The sequence below is a fragment of the Triticum dicoccoides genome, chromosome 2A, assembly GCF_002162155.2.
Source record: "Triticum dicoccoides isolate Atlit2015 ecotype Zavitan chromosome 2A, WEW_v2.0, whole genome shotgun sequence".
Taxonomy (NCBI): domain Eukaryota; kingdom Viridiplantae; phylum Streptophyta; class Magnoliopsida; order Poales; family Poaceae; genus Triticum; species Triticum dicoccoides.
Genome location: NC_041382.1, coordinates 31745095 through 31764809, shown reverse-complemented (window position 1 = coordinate 31764809; position 19715 = coordinate 31745095). Strand labels below are relative to the sequence as shown.

Genomic DNA, 19715 nt, shown 5'->3' with positions numbered 1-19715 from the left:
TCTGTATCAAAGATATTTTCTGATGATGAGCATGGGTTCAGATAACTTCAAAGCAGATTCAGCAAGGGTACTGGACAAAAAAAGTAAGAGAAGAGGCTCGAGCCGAGCCTGACTTTGAATTAACAAAGGCATCAACCCGCTAGGATTACAGCCAACCACATCTTACAAGCAGCACTGGACAATTCAGGCCACATAAGGGACATCAAGTTATTTTGGCAAGTATTATAAATCATACGTAGTTTGTTTTTCACTAAATGACTGAACTAATAAGTATTACAAAAGAACTAGGGTTACAAGGTCAGAGAAAAAAAATGAAGCTTATGTAAGCAAGGAGAATACATACAGAAGCAACACTTGAAAAGTATTCTTCAGGATTTAAGAAGTATGCTTTGTCCCATTTCAGACGACAGAAACTCTCTCTGGACACTGCCACATGTTCCATTAGGCGAGTAACTTCAGCTTGACTATCTTGCATTTGTCCAAGATTTTCCTGTTTACAAGCATAGTCATATCAAACGTTGATGCAAAACAAAAAAGCAACAGCATAAAAAACCTAGAAACTTAGATAGTTACCAAGTAGGAGAAAAAGAAAGCTCTGTAGAAATAGTTGCCATCTCCGCGAGTTCGTCTGATGTGCAAATAGCGCTGACAAAGAATCTGCACAAAACTAGTTTTGCACATTAGTGTAGAACACTTAAATAATGAGAATGCTCCTATAGTGGCATGCAAACTTACCTTGATTATTTCCTGGAAAATGTCATTATCTGGATAATCCTGAACCAAATCCAAGAGTGGTTCCTGCCATACAAAGAATAAGTATCACAAAAAGGGCACTAGCGATTTAGTAGATTCATCTGAATTAAGGATGGATTCGAATAAGTAATGCTGAAGCACAAGGCGCAAAATTGTAAGCCTAAGAATTCTTTTATGGTTTTCACACATCAATCACCCACTTATTTGGGAGGAAGACGATATGAGGCCTTCGTGGGGAAAACCTATGTTACATTAGATTTGGATCATCGGTCACAATGTGCAAAATTATAACTTATTTAAGTCAGATAAGAACTTCTCCTGTACCCTAACTCGCATTATTGGTAAGACTTGAGACACATGACGTTATCACATGAATATCTGGTGAAAGTTTATTGTAGGTCATTGGAAAGGTCAGATGGTGTTAACTGAATGAGGAAAAGATTAAAAAATCAATGCATTGTTGTGAACAGAGGAGCTACAATGTTCTCACCTTGCATCCTAATGTCCTTGGGCGAGCATCCGGACACCGGAAAACGCCACTGACACTGAGAATACGGCAGTCCTTCGGTGGTCGGAGGTATGTTCTCTTGCCATCCAGCAGCTGATTCCAATTTTCCCACAGAGAAAAATATTCATTTTTGTTGAGCGGCACCGAGTCATGCCGAACAAGATCATGCGGGAGATTCTTCTTTTGAGCGCTCATAAACAATGAAATGTAGAATTTCTCCTCATCTGGTAATTCATCCTAAGTAATTGCAGACAGATAGTTGTAAAGGATACTTTCCAGCACAAATAAAGCCCATAAGTACCAAAAAAACACGCGTAGTAACAACTAAAACAACTGATTCAGACTCCAACTAATGCAATCAACAACTAGAAAATTAATTCCAACACCGCGATGACTGGGTGGCATCCTTCTCTGTGTTCAGAACAATTGGACAAATAACTCAACATGGAATTGAACTAAGAACTAGCAGGAAAGGAACACAATTTTTCACCTCATCCTCTTGCATAACCTCCCAACCCTCATCATCTTCGTCTTCAGGCCAATCATCATCATCCAGTCCTTGATCCTAGAAAATGGCCAAACATGCTTGTAAAAAAAATACTTTCCAGCACAAATGCAGAAAATAGTGGGAAACAGTGCAGTGATAACCAGGCATCATTAGAAAAACAGAAGGCAAGTGTAGTAGCAACCACGACAACTTATTCACCCCAACGTATACAATCAACAAGTAGAAAAGAAAATCCAACACCGTGATTGTGAACTGACGAGGCATCATTCTCTGTATTCAGAACAACTGGACAAAGAACTCAAGTCACCAACTCATGGAACTGAACTATAAGAACTAACAGCAAAGGAACACAAATTTCCACCTCGTCCTCGGGCCAGTCATCATCCTCGTCCTCAGGCCAATCGTCATCAACATCCGGTCCTTCATCCTAGAAAACGGCAGGGCATTGTAAAAAATAAACACTTTCCAGAGCAAATGCAAATGCAGAGAACAGAGTAAAAAAAGTGCAGTGAAAACAGAGCATCCGATCCAGAAAACAGAGGGGAATCCAACAGTTTTCAGTTATCTTGCCATGGAAATATCCAATCTATCTAGCTTTCCGGGTCACCCGATTGGACCAAGAACTCGCAGAAGAATATCAAAGGAACGCAATTTCTGAACAGAAACCCCAACGAACTAGTACATCTTTCCCTTTACAAAAGAATTCAGGTGCTACATAAGGCATCACGAAATTAATTGGAGGGCTGGCCAGCATACACGCAATCCATATTCCCAACAAGGCAAAAAGTACACCAATTCGAAGAACGCAGCCAAGAAAATGTTAACTGAAGTGCGACGACACCCGATCCTGCAGCAGCCAAGAAAGCACCCAACCACGAACTGGGCGCAAGAAACGCCCCAAAGCGGACCAAGAACGAAGCCGAGGTCACCCCGACGCACCACCTAATCGCGAGATTTCGGAGAAGTGATTGCCGAGCAACCATCACCGTTCGCCGAGGAGACTACAGGAGGAAGCAAGATTGCAAGAAAGAACTGACCGTGTACTTGACGATGGGGGTCAGCGGCGGCTGCCGTGCCGGCTGAAGCGGGGGCGGCGAGGTGGAAACCGCCGATGGATCGAGGGAGGGCGACGGCGCGAGGCCTGGCGCAGGCGGCGGTGTGGGTCCGGCGTCGCCGTCTCCGCTGCTTCCCGCCCTGTCGCTGTATAGCTTGACCTTGAATTTTATCCCCATTTCTTTTGCTTGCTGGGGATTCCCTTTCTGCTTCTTTCGGCTCGCACCCCCGGCTTCCTGTGGAATTCGGTAGCGGTCTTTTGCAAGGCCCCAAGTGGTACAGTAGATATCTTATATACTACTCCATCTGTAAATTAATATAAGACGTTTTAGATCATTAGTGACTCTACATGGTAGGAGAGTGTACCAGCAAATTGAGGATGAGGTGTGACTCTACATGGTACGAGAGTGTATCGGCAAAATGTCCCAACCAGTCACTCAAGCTCCCTTTCAGGCCGCCACCTCGGCCTCCCTTCCTCCTCCTTCGGAGAGTGACAAGAGGAGTGGGATCCTCTCCCCTATCTTTACATTTTCCTTTTGTAGGTCATTGTTTTCATTAGGTTCTGTTTCCCTAACGACATTGATGAGGTAGTTGCAGCGATGGCCCGTTATAATAAAGTATTTTCGGCCTCTCCCTACATCACGACATCCGATCTGGCAGCGACGGAGAGTTGCAAGGGTATATGTGTTGCCAGGTCTGTTGGCTCTCTTCGGATCTTAATAGTTGGCGTATCGGTATCAATCAAGAGAAGCAATGGTCTCGCTCTTTGGTGTCGTGATTTAGACCCCTTTTTTCAATTTACTTAGCGGCATGACTCGGTTTCTTCAATCCTATGGACAGGTGGTGAAGGATTGCAAGCCTGCGTTGTGTGGGTGATGAACAAAATCTAGTCTAGTGACGAGGTGGTGCGGGGCACCACCCACCGACCTTGGGGGAGGGCAGGGGGAGATAGATGGATAGAGTGCGACAGGTCAATGGATGGAAGACTTGCGCGTGATCCATTCGTGGGGAGAAGAACACAGCTAAGAGGTTTAACATGATGATCCAATCGTCCAGTTGCATCCAGGGGCTAAGATATTAATCTTTTCCAGGTACCAGGGTGTACACCGTCCCTTTTTTTCTTACCCTCTCCTATTGTGCTCCATCGAATCCACTTTCTCATCCCATTGATTCTCCTACTCAGCCACCTAGCTCGTGGTCGCTATCTAGTGCCCTTGACCTACCTCGCCATATTGTCATGTCACCGCCGACCATCAGGCAACGACCACCCCTCCAATGAGAGGGCATTGATAAAATCGTGTGCAATAGTTACCATCGTCCCCACTTCCACCCCTGCTACCCTCTTATGTATTCACTTTATAAGTTGCACATGTCTTTTGATATTTAACTTTGATCCTGTGATAGACCGATAATTTATGAATCATGTGACTTGTAATTATATTGAAAACTTCTTTCAAATACCCCCTCCGTTTCAAAATATAATGTGTATTAGTTTTTCAAAAAGTAAACGTTTCTATGTTTGATATAGCAAGATATATCAACATCTACCATACTACGTAAATAAATATAAAAATACATTTGTGAAGAATCTAATGATAATGACTTGGTATTGTACATACTGATACTTTATTCACTATAAAGTTGGTCAAAATTATAGAACCTTGACGTCTAAAAAAAATGATACACCTTATATTCTGAACCGGAGGGAGTATAAATTTGGTTTTATAATTTTTGTGACACATAAGAAAATTTCCTTGCTTAAATTCATGGTTTAACTTTTCCCGCGAAAAATAAGATTAAACTTGAATATCAGAAAATGTGTGTGCCTTAGCAGTAAAATTAAGGACCAATGGTTCACTGAAGTCTACTCCCTTCATCCCATAATACACATATTATGGGACGGAGGGAGTACATGACAAAACACAGAGACCGGTGATCCTAAAAAACACAAAGACCGGTTATTTGTAAAAATGGCTCTTTTGGTGATCTATATGAATTTTCCAAGGAAAAGACCAGGCACAAAAGGGAAAACTTGTCCAAGATCAAAATCTCACGTTTTGGAACTGATAAAAATGATGACCTTTTTTTAGGGTTAAATGGCAACCAAATAAGCGCGGAAGAACTGTGCCCGTCACGTGGATCTTCTGTTTTTGTTTTTGTTTTTTGGATCTTCTGGTTTTGGTCGCTCTCATCATGTACAGTGCAGAGTCTTTAAAAAAATTGAGTTTTAATTAAGAAGAGGTATTCGCATCCCACGTCAGTCACGTAGAAACCTGCCACTACTCTTTTTTTTTCTGAGCGTAACCTGCCACTACTAGAATAGGGCCCTGTGTCCGGTATGCATCGGCCAGTTCGCCTCCAAGTTGGGCCAGCGGAGGAAGAACCAGGCTGCGCGCAGATGCGGCCCACTGGCCATCCCGCGGTTCCTGCTGCTCGCGGGACACAGCAGCGCCCCCCAAGTTTAGTACCACATCGCGCAGCGAAGGAGCTCGGGACCGGTTTATAAGCGTCGCTCTTCCTTCCACATCGTCCCTTCGGGGACATCCGATAAAATTGGAACGATACAGAGAAGATTAGCATGGCCCCTGCGCAAGGATGACACGCACAAATCGAGAAATGGTCCAAATTTTTTTGAGATTTTGCGCGCCGGTCCCTGCGCATTTTACAGATACGTCCCTGGGCCATCTTCTCGTGCGGTTGCGGCGCTGTGCACTGTTCTTTCCAGCTAGGTCCTTCCACTGTTTGCGTCTCCTCTATCCAAGCCCCTGGCTTTCAATACTGTACTTTTTTTTTCATGTTATATACATCAGCTTCACGAGACCATTGTAGCTGGAGCAGCTAACAATCCATTTTCTGATTGTGAGTGTTTTATTTTATTTTCTTAATTTTGATTTCTCCAAAATGTCAACTGAGAATAAACCCACTCCAGATGCCGCAAAAACCCTGAGACAATTGTTGAACAATTTTGCCAATGTCATTGGACTTGTGATATTTTTTTGAAAAATTCTACTTTCATACATCTCGACGTGGACGTCATTCTAGCTAGGCACAACTACTTCCTCTTTCCCGCAGTCGTACGTAGGGCTCCCCCTACCCCCCACCCGCCCCCTAATTAAATGATGTCCGACAATGTTTCAATCGATATGACCGTTGCCTTGTCGCTTGCAAAAACCCTATCTATCTTCTTGAGCTATCCATCCGGTGATGATAAACACCATGAGTAAAATCATATTTGAGTCATCTCATCATAACAAATAGCATGAGTACAACTGTATGGTCGATGTGTCAGCCAGTGATTTTGAAATGACAAGCCCAACAAGCCGGTCAACAAGAAAACAAAATTAAGTAGAGGAAAACAATCGGATGGGAGGTGAAGGCGCCAGAACAAACTCCTCTTTGTAGAGATTACACGCACAAGGTGAGTTACGTAAATGACTGTCGGATATTGCCCAAACTGAGCTGCATCTTGTCGAGCCCAAGCTTCAAACGAAAACAACTTTCAGATTAGCCAGGAATTAGGAAGGACATCTCGGTGGATTTTTCTAATATTTGTTTACAAGTTTTCCTTCTCGCTTGAGTGTGTTTGGACAAAAACGTTATCATTTTTTTTTGTCCACAGGGTTTATCAATAGTTCCGTGTGTGCACGAAGGACCTAATTAATAGTTGTCAACGAATTAATCGGGCACATTTGTATCTCACTTATAGCGAGACAGGCGGTCGCGCCGCCTCAAGGGAGACTCTGGTGGGCGAACCAATAAGATCGTGTTGGTTTGTTACATAGGTCTGTTTCATTTTCCTTTTTCTTTTATTTTTATTTTTAAAAAACATAAATATTACTTACTCAAAACATAAATATTACTTACTCAAAATTTTGAAAATAAATATTTCAAAATTTTACTTACTCAACTTTAAAACATGGTCACCAGACATAATATTTTACTGTTTTACATGATAGTAAGTCACAGTCAAGCAATTGTGTGATTTAAACAAATTCATACCATTAAAAAATGTTCATGACATTTCCAAAAAATAACGTGTTTAACAAGTACATATGTTCATGATGTATTTCAAAAATGTTCAATGTGTGTTGAAAAAAATGCTCACTGTGTACCAAGAAAATGTTCAGTGTGCATTTGATAAATGCTCAACATGTATCTTAAAATGTTCTATATATAATATTAAACATGTGTATAGAGAAATTAAAGGTGTTTTAACAGAGAAAAAAAAAGGAATTTAGAAAAACAAAAAAGAATAGAAAAGAAAAAATGGAAGAAAACCAGTAAACTAGTAGGAAAATATTTAAAAGGAAAATAAAAATGGGCAAAACCTTCAGAAAAAACCGCTATTTCATGGATTCAGACTTCACGCATGTTATCTATGATCACTGTATTAGAGAGAGTAATCGAGTAGGTCACACAAGGCAAGCTGCCGAATATTGCCCAAACTGGGCCGCATCGGGTTGAGCCCAAGTAAGAAGCGTCACCGCACAGTCGCACACAGAGGCCTCCTCCTCCCTTCCCCACACTGACCATAGCCACGCCGGAGTAAATAACATAAAACTACTACTTTACACGCTAGTGTTCCAAAAAATTATCGGTTTTTAATTTTTCTCAGATAACTATTAAGTGGGTGGTCGGCTGTTTCAAAAAACCCAAAATCTTTGTTGTTACAAAATTAAACAGGTTTATGATAGGTCGGGCCCGCACCTAAACGATCCGTCTATTTGATCGTTTGTTTGACCGTTAACTGACATGTGGGTCTCACATGTCAGTGTCTGCAAACTTTTCAAAAATGCCATCAGGCCCATGCAAACTTTTTAAAACGCAATCGGGTCCCTGTAAACTTTTTTAAAAAGCAATCGGGTCCCTCCCATGGCCGTGCACCAGCAGCCGCCGTGAGGGTCGCCGGCCAGCCGCCGTGGAGCTCCCTTCCGTCGCGGGCGGCGCGTGGTGCTCCCTTCCGTCGCGACCAGCAGCCATGGCGCCGCCGTGGAGCTTCCTTCCGCACGGGCGCCAGGGGGCAGCACCACTCACCGGCGATGGCCGTTGCGGCTGGGCGCAGAAGGCGGGCTTGCGGGCATGGGAAGTGTAGGCCAGGAAGCTCGCGAGGCAGGAGCTCAAGCTCGAGCTTGAGCCTAGTCATGGCGGCCGGCCTCGAGAGCTTGGCCCGAGCGTTGACCACAACAACGGACGGGATTCGAACCGGGAAAGGAGGGCGCGTGGCTGGAGCGCCGGAGCAACCCCATGAGTGCGGCACCACACTCCACGGTGTCTCCCCTGCCCGGCATCAGCGCTGCCACCGACGCCATGGACGCGGAGCACGGTGGCCTCGCGGGCAGCTCGTGCAGGAGCATCCCGACCTCGCTTCTGCCTCCCGCTAGCGACCGATTCCTGCCTAGCTCACCTTCTTCCTCGGCTCCGATGGCTCGAGCGTGGCGGTTGACCGACGTCGGCGTTCATGGCGGCTCGGGCGTGGCGGCCTTGTGAGACGTGCCGCCATGGCTGCAGGCCGAGGCTGGCGTCAAGTTGGGGGAGAAGAGGCCACGGTGAGGAGAAGAGGTTCCAGGGAGAGGGGCAGTAGTGGAGGCGGAGGAGCGGCCGGCCGACGCCGACGAGGTGGAAGAAGGGGCGACCGGCCGACACTCCATCGATCTCCTGGGGAAGAATATAGGCAGGAGGAGTGAAGAGAATGAGGAAGAGAGCTCACATGTGGACCCCACATGTCAGTTAACGGTCAGACAGACGGTCAAACATCAGTGTTCTTACGTGCGGGTCCCAATTGTCATAATCAGGATCAACTGTAAAGCACTAGATGTTTTAGGTTTTTTGAAACAGCCGACCACTTACTTGGTAGTTATCTGAGAAAAATTAAAAACCGGTAGTTTTTTGGAACCCTAACCTGTAAAGTAGTAGTTTTATGCTATTTACTAGCCACGCCGGCTGGAATCCTCCTCCCTCCGCTTTCCTCCAAGAGTCTCTTCTTCTCCATCCCGGACCTCTCTCCGTCGCGCCGCCACGCGCGGAGTGGGGGACTAGTTCGAAGCAAGAGATAGGAAGGTGCCGAGCATCGCCGGCAACCGGAGAGGACATGCCGGCATCCTTCCGGCGCCGTGGGAGGCCGGATGTGCAGCGGAGCGGGGCAGAAGGAGTGAACTGCTACGAGTGTTTGGAATGGAGCTCTCGCTTTAGGTTAATTCTGAACTCATGCATTTCCTTCAGAAAGCTTGTGCAGTTCTTCATACTACTAGTATTTCTATCTGAAACTCAATCCGTGATTTACCCTTAATGTTTGCTTGCTGGCAATTTGCCACTGCCCATCATGTTCTCAATGGCACGCGTGATGCTCAACATGACTTACACTGCACCACTGGCGGAGCTACGTGTTACAAAAAGAGGCTACGGCCCGCCCAGCCGGTAGCAAATGCAGTGGAGGATCGAGGGTAGGCTGAGCTGTGAGAGAAAAAAATAGTGGATTCCTTTGTACTGGCACGCCCACCTTTGACAGCATAGCTCCGCCACTGCACCGCACAGTTTTGATTTTGATACCGATCTGTTTAGACATACCAGGGCTATAAGACTAGCCTCTGACAGAGCTACCCTGAAACGCAACTGAAACCTGTACCGGTAGGACTGTCTCCGAAGCTTGTTCCTTCCTACTGGAAGTCTGGAATGCAACCGAAACCCTGTAGCATTGGCTACTGGTTCTGCACTCACAAGTGAGAACCAGATTCTGGATGTGCTTTATAGCCAACTCCAAAGTCGTGCATATTTCTGTTCCGCCCCCTCGATCTTGGCCTGCATATCTAGTGCAAGACCTTTGGCAGTCAAGTCCACACGGTGTCCTGGAGGATAGTACGTATTATATATGCCCAAGATTAGTGCTTAATGGTGTACTCATGGTCCAAGTTTGGTCCTGGTCAGTGGTCACTAGTGCGATAGAGTATCTTTTTGCAGAGACTTTGTGCCAACAAAACGTTCCCCAGTAAGTCAACAATGGCATTAGCTCAAGTTGCTGTCCAACCATGCCTTTCCTGACCATGGACTAAGCTTTGTTTACGAAGCAAGTTTATAAACACCACAAGGAGGAGCAGAACAAGTAAGCATCCATCTTGTTCTCAAACCTACAGCCTAGAATTCACGGGATAAGGTAAAACCCTTCTCTTTGAAATGGGTTGCTCCTGCCATTAATATTGAGGAAGCATTGCCTGCAATTATTTGTCTACAGCAGTAAAAAGATCAAGCAATCAAATGGAGCAACTGGATTAGACAATGCATATTTCTGCCCCTTTTGGCCTCCATATCAAGTGCAGGAGCTTCGGTAGTCCAAGTCCACAAAGTGTTTGGACCCCAAATCAATATATTATCTATCCCCAAGATTAGTGCTTAGTGGCCAGTCATTGCCAATGTTTGGTCGTTTGTGCATGTCTGTGGCCATTCTCCAAAATGTTCGTCAACAAGTCAACAATGTCGCTAATGTTCCCGCAAAAAATATACAAAAATGCCACTAATGAAGTTGCTTTGTTGACTAAGTATACCTCCTTGGCCATGGACTAAACTGTGAGCTGGTCTACAGTATAGGGATGGCTAGTTATAAAGACCGCAGCAAGCAAGGAGCGGAAGAAATACGCACACATCCTGCTCCCAAACTACAGCCTAGAATTCACAGCAAAATCTGAGAACCTTTTTCTTCCAAATGGGCTGCTACTTGTTATGGAGATGTTTGTTCGTGGTCCTCTCTGTAGTTTGTCCCATGTTTCTGAGTTCTTCGGGCTGCTTGATGGAGGAGAGAGCAGCCCTCATGGATATTCGCTCTTGGCTTGTGAATGCAGAGTCCAAGGTTCCCAGTTCTTGGGGAGACGGTGGTGACTGCTGCTCGTGGGAAAGGATAACGTGCGACAATACCACACACCGAGTGTCTCATCTTAACCTTTTCCAAATCTACCAAGAAAACCTACAGTATAGCGAAGATGAATGTCCGAATCTTAACTTGACGATATTTTCTTCGTTTCGGGAGCTTCAACTACTGAATTTCTCTGGACACTACGCTTGTTCACAAAATTTCGAGGGTACGTAACTCCTGCTGCATGCATGCATGCAACTCTTCTTTTAATCTTCCAAAATAATTTTGATTGCAAATCATCTTATTCTGAAGCAAACAATTCCTCAGGTCTCCAAGGATTGAGTAAGCTAGCTCAAGTATCTCGACCTCAGTTACAACAGTTTTCAAGGTGGGGGTATCCCGGGATCTGTTGGCAAATTGGTTTCTCTAGAAGTCATAAATCTCAATGGAAACAACATAGGTGGGACTCTTCATAGTACAGGTACTGAAACAAAAAATATATATTCTTTTTCAGTTGTTACAATTATTATTTTTCCGCAAACAAAAAGTTACAATTAATTTTTACTTACTATAAGGCGTGTACCAATGGCAGACTTCAGAAATCTCCGTAATCTGCGTGAATTGCATTTGGGATCCAGTCAATTGAGGGGTAGCCTCCCAGCATCCATATTTGCACTTCCACGCCTTGAGTACCTGGATCTTTCATACAACCTCTTTGAAGGACATATACCTATAAACTTATCTCGGAACTTGCGCTTGCGAGAATTATATTTGACTTTCAATAGATTGGGTGGAGGCCTCCCAGCATCCTTATTTGCACTTCCACGGCTTGAGTACTTGGATCTTTCAGAAAACCTATTTCAAGGGCATATTCTTACAAACTCATCTTGGAACCTCCGAGAATTGCATTTGGGATCCAATCAATTGAGTGGTACCCTCCCAGCATCCGTATTTGCACTTCCATGCCTTGAGTACTTGGATCTTTCATACAACCTCTTTAAGGGACATATACATATAAACTCATCTTGGAACCTGCGAGAATTGCATTTGAGATCCAACCAATTGAGTGGTAGGGTCCCGGCATCCGTATTTGCACTTTCATACCTTGAGTACTTGGATCTTTCAGAAAACCTATTACAAGGGCATATACCTATAAACTCATCTTGGAAGTGTACATCATCGCTTCATACTATCCGGTTATCTGAAAACAGGCTAAGCGGTCAATTTGATTTCTTCTGGCTGAGAAACTGTACCAAACTCAAAGAGCTAGATCTATCTAGGAATACTGATTTGGTCATTCAAGTGAAAATGCATGGCTGGGTACCTAAATTTCAGTTGAATACACTAAGGCTCTCTTGGTGTAACCTTGATAAGAGCATGATTACCGAGCCACATTTCCTGCACACACAGAATCATCTGCAGCTTCTCGATTTGTCCAACAATAATTTGCCGGCGAGCATGCCCAACTGGCTGTTCACAAAGAAAACCACACTAGTTTACCTGAATCTTGCAAATAACTCACTAGTTGGATCACTAGATCTGATAGGGCAACCCCAAACTAATCTTAAACAGGTGAATGTATCACTGAACCTAGTTGAAGGACAGCTGCCAGCCAACATTGGTTTGATGTTACCTCATCTGATAATTCTTGATGTTTCCCGCAATACTATTTCTGGAACAATATCACCATCATTGTGCAACAGCAGCATACAACTTATGGACCTATCAAATAACAGATTTACAGGAAAAGTACCACCTTGCTTGTTCACTGATTGTTATGCAATGAATATATTGAAGCTCTCAAACAATACACTTGGTGGCAAGATACTTGATGGGGCTAGTAGCTTCTCTGCTAACCTGTGGGCAATACACCTAGGCAACAACAAATTTGAAGGGACTCTCCCTAGAAATCTGTCTGGTAATGTCCAAATCATGGATTTGCATGATAACAATATGTCAGGAGAACTGGACACTTCCTTATGGTGTCTTCCTTCACTGCAAGCTTTGAGCCTTGCTAATAATGGTTTAACTGGTGGCATTCATCCAGAAATTAGCACATTAACAAATCTTATGATGTTAGACCTGTCAGGCAACTACTTTACAGGGCGTCTCCCAAACTGCGGCACTATGGTAGACCTCATGTTTCTGAGTGTATCGGGGAATTCCCTGTCAGGCTCCCCGGGTGCCTTTTTCAACAGCTCCTTCATTATAGCTTTAGATCTCAGCAATAATCAGTTCACAGGCAACCTTGAGTGGGCACAATATCTTTCTCAAGTCAGTGTACTTTTGTTAAGCAGGAATGAGTTTGAGGGACATATCTCTTCAAATCTCTGTCATCTCCAACACTTGAGCATAATCGACATCTCGCACAACAGACTTTCAGGTTCCATACCACCATGTATTGGCGGCATTCCATTTGAACCCGTCGATCCTTACGAACATTGGCCCGCAGCTGGTAGTATTACCTATGGAGGAGGGGAATATGGCGCGGACTTTGTTTATACCAATAATTATGACCTCCCAGGCTTCACCTTCACAACTAAAGGGCAACCATACACATATGGACAAAACTTCTTCATGTCAATGTCTGGCATTGACTTCTCTTCAAACATGCTGTCAGGTGAGATTCCGAAGGAGATGGGGAATTTGCGCCATATCAAGTCTCTCAATTTGTCAGACAATTTCTTGACTGGACCGATTCCTGCAACCTTCGCAAATATGAGCGAGATCGAAAGCTTAGACCTATCCAAAAACAGGCTGAATGGATTGATACCATGGCAGTTGACACGGCTATCATCATTGGAGGTGTTCTCTGTGGCATGCAACAACTTATCGGGATGTCTACCAGACTCTGGTCAGTTTTGGCTCATTTGATACAGACTGTTACAGAGGGAACAACAACCTTCGATCATGCACTTCCAGTTCAGGTCCTGCGGCATGGAATGGTACTGCAGGAAGTGTGTCTGATGATTCTGACCCAATCCTCTACGTAGTCACTGCCATTTCATTCGTCTTGGCATTTTGGGCCACTATCACTTTCGTATTCCCCCATTCATTTGGGCGGCATGTTATTCTCAAACTATAGTATGTAAAGATGGAGAGAGGGCTAGTGATTAACAGTGATGATGTGTAAACAACACAAGGAGATCACTTTGGTAATCCGCTTTCCGATAATGCGTGTATTTGTAAACTATGTTACCTAGGTCTAATATGGAAGAGTTTTTGTGAAACTTTGTCAAGTAAGAATTACTGTAAAAATAGAACCCTGAATGGTGGCTGGAATTATCAGGGGTTGGTTGTTTTTGCTGCCTTTTCTTGTAAGTTCATGGTGCAGAATGGTGGTGTAATGTTGAGATTTTGGTGCTGCTTACTTTAGCATTTTTTTTTCTGAACTGAATTTTCTTTAGCACTAGTGAAGTCTCATAATGTTTGTAATGGTAGAAATATTTCTTTAGTTGAGGATTTTGGAGGGTATGTGCTGATACGGTAAGCTGCAAGATTGGGCTCGATATACTACATAGCCCCTTTTGTCACTCTTGGAGTCGTCTTCCTCTGCATCTCCTTTACTTTGTTTTTACTGTCAGCAATGCTGTTCTTGTGTCTATGGCTGTTGCAAACTATAGGCGGCGTTTTTCGGTCCGAAATTACTATGCACACGATAAGTTGCTGGACGATTTTCAGACGACGTTGTGATCGATGGCTGTGGCCCAGGTGAACACAAGTGATCGATGGCTGATACAGCTTGTCGTCTACAAATCGGGCACAGCCCATCGTCTGTGTAGCAGTTCTCTTTTCGGTCCGGGTAGTGACCATCCGTCGGTGCGTTTGGGGAGGATTTGAGGGGTCCGGTTGTAGATGCTCTAAGTTAGACATTGATCTCCACTTGGATACATATTAATTGACGTTGTCTTTTGTACAACTTTATCCAACTTCCAACAGCTATCTCTCAACTGTCAAACATCACTTTTCGTTTTCACTGAACCATCATAGAAGTTTACTTGGTGATGAATAGACAGTTTCATGGAAGCAATTGCTTTGCTAGCTACCCCGTTGACCGTGCAGCGACATACGGAATCTTCTGGCAGGCGTCTCGGGATCTCAAGTATCTCGCCCTCAGCTGAGAACAGTTTTCCAGGTGAGGGTGTCTCAGGATCTGATATGTCTGTCAACAGGAACGAGGTCAGCGATGAGGTCATCCTAGGAAGCGATGTCAGCAGTGATGTCATCCCGAGACATGTCGTCAGCGATGAGGACATCTCATAAGTCTCGGTTACCACTACTATAAAAGTGGTTGAGCTCCTCTTTGTTTCTCAAGCGATTCCAGCATCCAAGCAGGAGTATGTGAGCTGAGCTAGCTTCCAAAGTGCGAGGCTGTGTGTGTCCACTTGTAGTTGCTCTCTGATCCTCTTCCTTCAGTATCGGGGAAGCTATCTAGCTAGGCAGCTAGCCAGTAGTTTGTGTGACAGTTGACATCAGAGTGAAACCAAAACTTGTAGAGGCGATCTTGTATTCGGTGCGCATCGAATCGCTTTCTGTAAGTTTTCGTTTTGTCCTTGTTGTCCAGTATGCCTTGCCATGGGCCATACTTTGACGGCGTGGCGTGCGGCGGTTTGGTTCAATCGAGCATGCGGATGAGCTATTGAGAGGCGTGCCTTGCCGGGAAGCAGCACCGCCTGCCGTTCGTTCAGGGCGGAGATGTCCCTCGAGTTGGTCTTGGTCCATGGTGACCTCTGTGGCCCGGACACCAGGTCGATGTTGGGCGGAACGATGCTACATCCTACTGCTCGTCGACGACTACAGCCGGTTCATGTGGGCGGCGCTTCTCGCCTCAAAGGACGAGGGGCGGGGCAGGCCATCGTCAAATTAACGTGCTCCAAAAGCAATTTCTGAAGGGAAAACATTTCTGAACTACTGTACACTTGTTTCAGGCATAATACTGCAGACTTCCAATACCAAGCAATGCATCAAAAACAGGTGACCAAAAGGTAAAAAATTATGCTTGTTACATCAATCAAGCAATATTGTTATCGTAATCGACTGCCAGTACCAAGCAACTGCTAGTATGATTACTCCGTTGACCGTACGGCAATGGAATTCATCTTCCCGCCGGTGTGCTGGAACTGGAAGAAGGCCGCCACGGCAGCTCACTCCTCCAGGAACCTCTCCTTCTCCTCGACGCCGTCCTTGAGCAGCGCCGGGAAGAAGAGCCAGAACGAGGTGCCCGCCACGAACAGCCCCACCACCGCCGTCGCCACGGCGCGCGCCCACCGCCGCGCGCACCACCCCTCGGCGACGCAGCAGGCACCGTGCAGGGCAAAAAAGGCGGCCATCGGAGTACTCCTAGGCATGGCAACCGGAGGCCGAGGTGGAGATGGAGCTCACCTTGCAAGTCTGTAGCCGAGGCCGAACTAAGCGGGGCGCCGGGGTTGCGGTGTGCACGGTCCCGCCGGCGAGCTGGGCCACCAGCGGGAGGAAGGTGTCGAGGAGGAGCACCACGAGGCGCTGACTTCGGGGAAGAAGCCGAGCGGCCACCGCATCAATTAAGCCGAGCGACTAGGACATCCCATGGCCTAAGGGATGTTTGGTTCCAGAGACTTTTTTGTGTTGGGATTAAAAAAAGTCCCTAGCAAACCAAACAGGGTGGGATTTTTTTAAGGCTTTTTGCTAAAAGTCCTTAGAGGGTATTTGTTTCCAGGGACTTATTGGTTTAGGGACTTAAAAAAGTCCCTATAAGTCCCATCAAAACCAAACAGGAGAGACTTATAAGGACTTAAAGTGGGTATTTGGGACTTATGAAATAAGACTCTCAAGGAGGGACTTATAGGGACTTATAGTTATAATATGGTCTTACAGAGACTTATAAGTCCCAGGAACCAAACAGGTAGGGACTTTTTAGGGACTTGGGACTTATAAATTGGGACTAAAAAAAGTCCTAGGACTTATGAAACAAACAGGGCCAGAAGCACCTCCTTTAGATGATGTTTGTTTCCAGGGACTTATTGGTCTAGGGACTTAAATAAGTCCCTATAAGTCTCATCTAAACCAAACAGGAGGGACTTATAGGGACTTAAAGTGGGCATTTGGGACTTATGAAAGGAGGGACTTATAAGGACTTATAGTTGTAATATGGTCTTATAGAAACTTATAAGTCCCAAAAATCAAACAGGTAGAGACTTTTTAGGGACTTGGGACTTATAAGTTGGGACTAAAAAAAGTCCTAAGACTTATGAACCAAACAGGGCCATAGAGTCTTTTTTAAAAAGTTCTAGGGACTAGAAAAAGTCCTAGGAAGAACCAAACACCACCTAAGAGTACTCTGATTTTCTCTGCTTTAAGAAGGCGAGTAATTAAATCCTGTTGAGAATAAAGTTGGGAAGTCAAGAGATTGCCTCCTGGGGTCAGAATGCTACTTAATTTTCGTGGCAAAGTTGTGGAATTGTTGGGATTTTTTAAAGCTTGTTTTCTTTTGCAACAAGTATCATGAAGTGACGCGGAGTAAGTTTATCTTCTTACAGAGCAGGGTGGACTGAGGTTTAATCTACTTCCTCTGTAAACAAATATAAGAGCGTTCAAAACACTATTTTAGTGATCTAAACGCTCTTATAGTTCTTTATGGAGGGAGTACTTTTTTTAACAGTGAAGAGTTTTGTCGAACTTTAGTAAGTAAAATTCACTTTGAAAAACTCTGAATGGTGGCTAGGATCATCAGGGGGTGGGTGGATGTTTTTGCTGCTTTTCTGTAAGCTCAAGGTGCAGAATGGTGGCGTACGTGTGTGTGGTTGAAATTTTTTTGGGCTCATGATGTTCGTGACCCTAGAATTATTTCGGTAGCTGATAATTTTGAGGGTATTTGAATATTTGATGATGCTAAGCTGCAAGATTGGGCTCTATGCTACATGGCCCCTTGTGAATTCTTTGATTGAAGACTGTCTTCCACTGCTTCGACTTTACTTTACTTCTTCCTCTCTTGTCAGCAACTGATGTGCTTCTGTTCATGATGGCTGCTGTGTTTCTGAATGCAAACCTGTCGAGATATTTATGCAAAAACCAAAGACATCGTTTGGGTCGTCTCTTAGGGCTAGGCGAGTTTTGCCGTGTTGTTTTGCTTTGCTTTGGGCCGAGCATCCCACATCTTTTTGCTCTGGGCATCATGTCCAGTTCTTCTTACGTTCATGACATGTGTTGTATCATGTAGTTCTTTCTTCTTCTATCAATGGAGTGATACTAATGCTTAAATCTTTTAAGTAATATAAAGCGCCCTTTTTCGAAGAAAAAAATCAACGGAGTGATACGCAGACTTTGTGTACTCGTGAAAAGAAATAGAAGACAAAGATTGACTTGAGCATTTGCATTCCCTATTTCTGTTATCAGTTTCTTAGCCGTGATGGACTACTATTTGACTGATATTCGGGCGCCTTTTTAACAAATCGAAAAAATTCAAACTGTTTCATCCAACTTCTAACTGCTATCTCTTAACTGTCAACGGCGCTTTTCGTTTCGTTTTCACTGAACCATCAGAGAAGTTCACTTGGTGATGATTTGACTGCTTTCATGGAAGCAATTACTATGGCTAGCTACTCCGTTCACCGTACAGCGACGTACGGAATCTTCCCGCCGGCGTCGAGGAAGAAGGCCGCCACGGCAGCCCACTCCTCCAGGAACCTCTCCTCGACGCCGTCCTTGAGCAGCGCCGGGAAGAAGAGCCAGAACGACGTGCCCGCCACGAACAGCCCCACACCCACCGTCGCCACGGCGCGCGGCGGCCTCCTCGCCGCCCACCGCCGCGCGCACCACCCCTCGGCGACGCAGCAGGCGCCGTGGAGGGCGAAGAAGGCGGCCATCCCGCCGCCGGGAGGCCACCGCAGGCTGAGGTAGCACACCATGGCCTCGTGCATCGCCCCGGACACCGCAAACGAGGCCAGCACGCCCGCGGCGCCCCCCGCGCGGGCGCGCACGGGGTCGTACACCGACGGCCGGAGGATGGCCGGCACCATGAGGTTCCACCGCCGGCCCCAGAAGTCCCGCAGCGAGGAGGCCAGGTACGGCCGGTCGAACTGCGGCTCCGTCTCCATGCCCAGCGCGGCCGCGGCGGCGGCGACGCAGGGGAGGAGCAGGTCGAGGAAGCAGTAGGTGTGGACGCTGTACAGCGCCAGGCGCGCGTAGAGGTGCAGCCGGGCGTTGAGCCGGTAGAGGCCCACGAGGGCGGCCATGATGGCGACCTTGACCGCGCAGGAGACGAGCGAAACTGACTTGGCTCCGGAACCTCCATCGCCGCCGCGGCGGAGCTTGACGGGGAGCAGGGCGGTGAAGAGGAACGGGAGCACGGGGAGGGCGGTGTCGAGCGGGCCGCGGCCGGCGGCGAGGAGCGCGACCTTGAAGGCGCCGAGCCAGGCGAGGAAGAAGGCGGCGACGCCCCGGACGATGGCGGAGGAGGCAAAGGCCAGCGGCGCGGCGGCGAGGAGCGCGAGCACCGGGAGCAGCGCGGCGAGGCGCGGGAGCCCGGGCCGGAGGAGGGACGACGCCGCGCGCGCGTACAGCGCGGCGGCCGCGGCGGCCACGGACACCGCGGGGATGCTGTCCGGCAGGAGCTCCATGGCCAGCGCGCTCGCGTCCTGCCGATGCCACGGCATGGTGGTAAAGTGCGCGAGCAGAAGAGTCTGGCGCTGCCACTGTACTTAAGCAAGCATCGTCGCCCCACAGCCGACAGTGATATTCTCCTAGTACTACTAAATTCGTCCTTTGACACTGAGCTGTTCATCAAAGGAAGTGATGCTGACAAAAGTACTGTGGATTAAAAGCACTATGTACTCATAGGTTTGTCTCTCGCAATCAATCAAATTGTTCTAATTAAATTGTTTTAAAGTTAGCGGAAGTGCTGCTAAGATTCCATTAACAGAAGAAATGTGTCGACGCGATAATTGTTTGGTTTATTGAACAAAAGCAACCACATCGAGCTGGACGATGGCAGCATCACCACAAGACATACAAAGGCGTTGGTAAAACCTTTATCGACTAAACATGGGAGAGTAAAACACACCATAGACCATTGTTGT

At 46.1% G+C, this 19715-nt stretch overlaps 1 protein-coding gene, 1 non-coding gene and 2 pseudogenes across 2 annotated transcripts; 2 read left to right on the top strand and 2 right to left on the bottom strand.

Annotated features, from left to right (window-relative positions):
- The window catches only part of LOC119352954, a 5666-nt pseudogene extending 2605 nt beyond the window's left edge, over nucleotides 1–3061 (bottom strand).
- Nucleotides 3062–5350: 2289 nt separating this feature from the next.
- On the top strand, nucleotides 5351–5453 carry LOC119359844. The gene has a single exon (XR_005172690.1). It is a non-coding gene; the product is annotated as a U6 spliceosomal RNA (small nuclear RNA).
- A 5048-nt stretch (nucleotides 5454–10501) lies between these two features.
- Nucleotides 10502–13792, top strand: LOC119358769 (annotated as a pseudogene).
- Nucleotides 13793–17676: 3884 nt separating this feature from the next.
- Nucleotides 17677–19495, bottom strand: LOC119352953 (probable long-chain-alcohol O-fatty-acyltransferase 5). The gene has a single exon (XM_037619537.1). The coding sequence runs from the start codon at nucleotides 19290–19292 to the stop codon at nucleotides 18246–18248; it is 1047 nt and encodes a 348-aa protein (XP_037475434.1). The 5' UTR covers nucleotides 19293–19495; the 3' UTR covers nucleotides 17677–18245.
- Nucleotides 19496–19715: the final 220 nt, after the last annotated feature.

Excerpts from the sequence above, each read along its gene's own strand:
- LOC119352953 (XM_037619537.1), bottom strand. The coding sequence starts at position 19,292 with ATGCCGTGGCATCGGCAGGACGCGAGCGCGCTGGCCATGGAGCTCCTG.